Source organism: Juglans regia, chromosome 10, assembly GCF_001411555.2.
Source record: "Juglans regia cultivar Chandler chromosome 10, Walnut 2.0, whole genome shotgun sequence".
Taxonomy (NCBI): Eukaryota; Viridiplantae; Streptophyta; class Magnoliopsida; order Fagales; family Juglandaceae; genus Juglans; species Juglans regia.
The window spans coordinates 5,913,899-5,920,017 of NC_049910.1; the positions used below are offsets into that span (position 1 = coordinate 5,913,899).

The 6,119-nt window shown below is 34.3% G+C and overlaps 1 protein-coding gene across 1 annotated transcript; it reads left to right on the plus strand.

The window, feature by feature from the left end:
* Nucleotides 1-776: 776 nt before the first annotated feature.
* LOC109012116 (DNA-directed RNA polymerases II, IV and V subunit 6A-like) lies at nt 777-5,890 on the plus strand. Its single transcript, XM_018993616.2, has 6 exons — nt 777-925; nt 3,203-3,236; nt 3,339-3,508; nt 3,611-3,662; nt 5,242-5,309; nt 5,487-5,890. The coding sequence occupies exons 1-6, from the start codon at nt 891-893 to the stop codon at nt 5,554-5,556; spliced, it is 429 nt and encodes a 142-aa protein (XP_018849161.2). The 5' UTR covers nt 777-890; the 3' UTR covers nt 5,557-5,890.
* Nucleotides 5,891-6,119: the final 229 nt, after the last annotated feature.

Sequence of the window (6,119 nt, forward strand, 5' to 3'; positions counted from 1 at the left end):
TTCTAAATTTCCACACAAAATATAATAAAAAATTTAATTTTTTAAAATATCAAAATAATAATAATATTAAAAAATAATATTATAATAATATTTTATTCAATTCATTTAAAATCATCTCATTTCACCTCATCTCACTATCCAAACAACCCAAAGGCACATTGTGCTTTTATAAATAATAAGAAATTTTTTATTTATATTTACAATTTTATTGATATAATCATATTTACTGATGTATTAGTAATTAAAAAAGTTGAAAAATTTAAAATTTAAAATTAAATTAAGAGTAATGCGACTCATTATCTCAATTCTCATCATCTTTACATCATCTCATGATGTGACATTGTAAACTTATCATCTAATGTTACATTATGAGATGATGAGAGGATGACAAAAAAATGATGATGAATAGATTTTTTCTTTAAATAATAAAGTTGATAGTTTTTTTATAATATAATTTTTTTTTTGGGTGTTTGAAAAAAGTATTGTCACATTTAGGGTTAGTTTGGATTAGAGATGAGAAGAGATGATTTTAGATAAAAGATAAAAGTTAAAAAAATTATTGTTAAAAAATTATTTTTTAATATTATTATTATTTTAAAAATTTTAAAAATTTAAATTGAGATTTAAAAAATTTGAATTATTTATTATATTTTATATAAAAATTTTAAAAAATTATAATAATGAGATGAAAAGTATTCAAATCAAACGGGACTTTTAAAAAGATTGGGGGAGGCCGCTGGTATATTTAGAACCTTGAGGGTGGTAATTAATATTCACCGAACTGTTATAAACAATCAAGGAGGGATTTCTAGCAGTTTTCCGACTAGCGAGGGTTTTCGACTTCGAGACCACCAAGAGCAGCGAGGGTAAAGCTTCTTCACCAATCAACGATGGCCGACGAAGATTACAATGATTTGGACATGGGGTTCTCTCTCTATCTCTCTGTGCATGGATGCATATATATATGAGGACGATTCATGGTTCTATTTCCTTTGTTTTTACGTTTTTTTCTTTTGCTTTCGATTTGTATCTTTCTAATTTCCGTTTGGTTTATTACCACATACTCGACGGAAAAAGGTATCCTTATTCTTCGTTTTTGCATCGTTTTGGACTCGAGAGAACAAATGCCTCGAGTACAACCGAAGCTATACTGATTATTGCCCTTTCTGAAGCAATAGGGTTTGAGTTTTCTCGGCAAAGAAAAAGTGGGTAACTGGATAAGCTGTGGGTTCTTCGAGCTCTATTTTTTATTTGTTTTCTGTGGGAACGCCTGATTGCTCTACGTCATAAAAAGAGAATTCCTGATTATTCAGTTTTTTGTTTATCGCTTTATTGTAAACAAATAAGTTAATTTCTTCCGATTGTGAAATTTTCATGATTGTATTTTCTAGATCTTGTTCAGGGTTTATTTGGATGTGTGGTTGTGATGAAAGAAAGTTAAGAAACTGCCTTCATTTATTGGTGTTTTGTGTACCAAAGAGAGATGCAAACACCTGAGAACTGGGGAATATGCGTTTTTTTATAAGTTTGAAGATAGAGTTGGTATTCGTGGGAGTATATTTATCACATTTTGTACAGAATATTAGGTTAAGAGCGTTATTGTGAGGGCACCCCCCACCAGTAGTAATTTTATTTTATTAGTAAAATTTTATTAATAAGAATAGGAAACTAGGTGAAGCCCAATTACGCAAGACATGTACAAGAGTAGACAGTGGACACCTAGTAGGATGAAGAAGAAATAGATACAAGGAAGCCATTAACATTAAGCCCATCAAAATCTATAGCTAATGCCCAAAGAAGTGAAGCGTTGAAAAAAATAATTTTGAGGTTCTCCAGGGAACACTCATCTTCAAATTTCCAGGTCGTTCTTTCCACATATATGCATATATAACCAGATCGATAGCTTCTTGTATCACTAGAACACCACTCCCAGACGTTGCTTTTGTATATGACCCATGTACTTGGGCTTTTTCCTATTCTTATGATCAATAAAATCTTTTTGTTTTATGATTCGCATTGGTTGTCCGAGAACAAAATCCTGACTAATCACGGGGGTATGCACAGGCCCTCAACCGCAAGTGCACCTTGGGTAATTCAAGGAGAAGTTCTCCCAATCTGGTGACCCCTAGAAATTGTTTGCACCCAAGAGAATTCGAACCTTAGACCTCGAGGGAGCATACCACCAAGACCAAGGCCTTTACCACTTGAGCTCCCTAGGGGTTCCACTTGAGCCAACCCTTGGGGGTTTGATCAATAAAATCTTATTTACCGATGAAAAAAACTATCGAGATCAATAGCTATATTTAGCATGTTGGCAGATTTAGGAGACAGTCCATTTAATCTAAGCTGTCATATCTATGTAACCTGCTGTATGCTGTACGTTCACAAGCTCCAAATTCTATTCTTATGGTCCCCTTTCCCCCTTCTCTTCCCCTCCCTCCCTGCTCCTTAAGATTAGATGCATGTTGATCATCACCCACCCAACTCTACATTTTTATACATTCACACCCCTTGTTTGGCATTCAAAAGGTGAAAATTCTGGCTTGTACCATGTAAGACATGCACAAAATTTTGACATTCATCTCTTGCTGTTGGTGCAACTATGATGAATATTCTTTAATAGAAACAACATGAGCATTGAAAGTGGTAGGTGTTTGCCTAGAAATTTGTGTGAATGATGTAATCTATGGCACACATGCGCTGCATCTCGTACTATTACAAAAATATCACAAGATGAGGGTGGTTATTTGTTTTGGACATCTTTGAAAATTTTTAGGCTATTGTCAATCTAGGCAATAGTTCCAACAATAATATTCACATACCTCTGCGTCATGATCTCTCTTTTCGATGCACCATTTTGAATGGCACTAGAATCGCTTGCAATTTGTTTTTTCGACAAGGCATTGCAAGCAATCATAATGTTTCTGCAATGTTCCTTGTTGCACTTTTAGGCCCCACATTGGCCATGAAATGTGAAAGCATTGCTAATGTTCAATTGTGCTTCACTCATGACAGTTCTTTAAATATGGATAAAGGATAATCACTAAAATGTCTATGTTCTTAGAGTACCACATTGATTCATTGCAATCATTTCGTATGTCTAGGATCATGCATTTGTAGCTTGTTTCTTTGATTTCATAACTGCACTTTCTAATAAAGTTTTTAATAAGAGGTTCCTCACTTCTTCTTTTTTTTTTTGCAGTTATGAGGATGAGCCACCGGAGCCTGAGATTGAGGTGAGGAGTGAAATATAAGATCTAATTCTGGAAAGAATCTGATGAACTGAAGTTTTGTATTTTAAAACAATTCTATCAACATGTTATTTTAATGGTGGACAGGAAGGTGCAGAGGAGGATATAGAGAACACCAACAATGATGACGTTCCTGTAGAACCTGAAGCTGATGAGAAAGGAGAAGAGCATCCAGTTGAACGCCCTCGGAAGACCTCAAAATATATGACAAAATATGAGCGTGCCAGAATCTTGGGTACTCGTGCTCTGCAGATCAGGTTTCTTTCTTTTCTTTTCTTTTTTACCAATCAGTCTTAAAGTTTTGCAGAAAGTTGAGTTAAGTTTCAATACATACTATCAATTTACTTTTTGGTGATCAGCATGAATGCTCCTGTAATGGTCGAGTTGGAGGGTGAAACTGATCCACTGGAGGTTAGATTCTTTAACAGCTATGCCATTCTTATATGATCAAGCCTAGATCCATCAGGATACTCCTTATTGTCGAACTCATAGAATGCTCCTATCAAACATCCAACCAACATTGTTTTTGCTTGTTAAGTGCTTGACATGCACAATGTCGACATTTTTTTAACAAAATTTTATTAAACATACACAATGTTGACATTATTGCATTTATGGGCTGATCTTGGGTTCTTTACCCGTATTTTTTATTGAGAATTGGTTGAAGAAGCTCTTTTTTGATTGAAACAAAATGGCATATCTATATATATATATATGTATATTTTAAGTAAAATGGCATATCTATAATAGACTTTGCATTTTGTTAAATTATCAGTCATTTTACTCTATTCTATGCGACAATGTCTTCATAAAAGATATCCATTTCTATAGGATGATGAATTTGGATTCTTCTGTTGTGGTGTAATGAACATAACTATGATGTCTAATATGATTCTAGGTACAGAAAATCACACTATAATTCTTCAAAATATGACTCCTTTTGCAGTATGATTTATTCCCCAATTTGAATCACGAGGTTCAATTTGCACACTCATTAAGATCTGATCATTAAGTAGAAGAAAAATAAGTGATGTGGAACGATCTTAACGGTTGGATTGTAAAAAGTGGGGGTAATTTTTTTTTTTTTTTTTATAAGTAAAAATATTATATATATATATATATTAAAAGGAGTAACCAAGTACAATGATGTATACAAGAGAACACCTTGCCCATAATAGAAAACCCCTAATAACCCAAAAAGCCCGTGAAAAACAATCCAAAATACACCAACCCCGACCCCAACCCCTTGCTTCCCGTAGAACTAAAATTCTGCCCAAAAACCCCACCCCACCCCAACCCCTTGTTTCCCGTCTTCACAATGCCCTCCTTTTAGACTTCCCTCTAGTTGAGCTACCACCCTTAGCGTTGTAGTTGATTGCCGAAAAAAGACGATGTAACTCCTTGCTTTTCTTGAAACTTGATTTGGTTTCAAGCGTGTGGCTTGCCTCAATCGCAGTAATTAGTTCTTTAAATTGGTTTTCACATCCTCCATGTGAAATTTCCACGAACGGCTGAATCTCGTTAACTTTAGGCAGAATCCAATCTGCTATTGGAGGAAGACAGGCCAAGGGAGCCACAATATGCCCAACCACAATATCCAGCTGCACTGTCGATTCTAGGCATTCCTTTACACAAGGTACCAAAGATCCATATTCAAATCCTGTACCTCCTCAGCAACTCCATTGGAGATGTCTCTCCAGTGGTAAAAGTGGGGCTAAATTGCACACAAGAAAGTGACAACTTTAGTAATTTGGTGATTATTGCAAAAGAAGTGGTAGTTTGAGGGCAGTAAAATGATTCTCCACACTTATAAAAAAAAAAAGTAAAATGATTCTCCTTTCTATAGAGGAATGGTGAAATAATTTCCTATTATTTTCGTGCTAGAAATAATTCTTTGATATGTTGTGTGGTTATGTATTGAAAGCAGTTGCTAATATTTCATATACCAAATTACTTAGAAAAAAATGTTTCATATACCAAATCTATCCAGATTGCAATGAAGGAGCTTCGTGAGCGGAAGATACCCTTCACTATCCGCCGCTACCTGCCAGATGGAAGGTAATGCCGCTTAATTTCATTGCATGTTCTTGTTAAAAAGCTTGCTGCTGTAATCTAAGAAAAAAATATTTGGAAGTTGTTTGCCATTATAATTATTAATGGAAGCTGCCTTTTTTTTTGGAGGGTATGATCTGATACATTTCTTTTTCTGTAATGTGGTTGTATGAATTTTTCCAGTTACGAAGACTGGGGAGTTGATGAATTGATCGTGGAAGACTCGTGGAAGAGGCAAGTGGGGGGCGATTGATCTGTTTATGGGTTAGTCATTAACGGACACTGGAAGTTGTGCATGATGTGTAGTGAAAACTTTGTAGCTCCTTCGTCCTCTTTTGGCCCCAAAGAAGAAAAGAGTTGATACTTGATAGCGCTGCCGTGTTTAGTATTAACTATTATATATACTGCGACTTTTTTACCCGCCGGGTTTAATGCTATTTGCCCGAAAAGAAGCCACGTCACTTGTTTCCTTTTATTTTTCCCTCTCATTTTCTTGGTAAACCAAATGGTGCAGAACTTTACTGGTTGATGTGTATATTTAATGTTTTTTGGAAGATTTGTGGAGTTTAATTTATATTTATATTAAATTAATCGTAGTTATCATCATCTTCTCGCTATCTTTTGACTTGGACTATAACAAATTTTATAATTGAAGTAATCAATGGGACTTTCGCCTTCTACGTGTGTGTCGCATTTAAAAATTTAATTTTTTAAAAATGAGATTTATTATTAAAAAATTAATTTTTTTATATAGATTTTATATTTATTTATTTTTTAAAAAATGAGTGTGTTGCATTTGTGTACTTTATGATTATA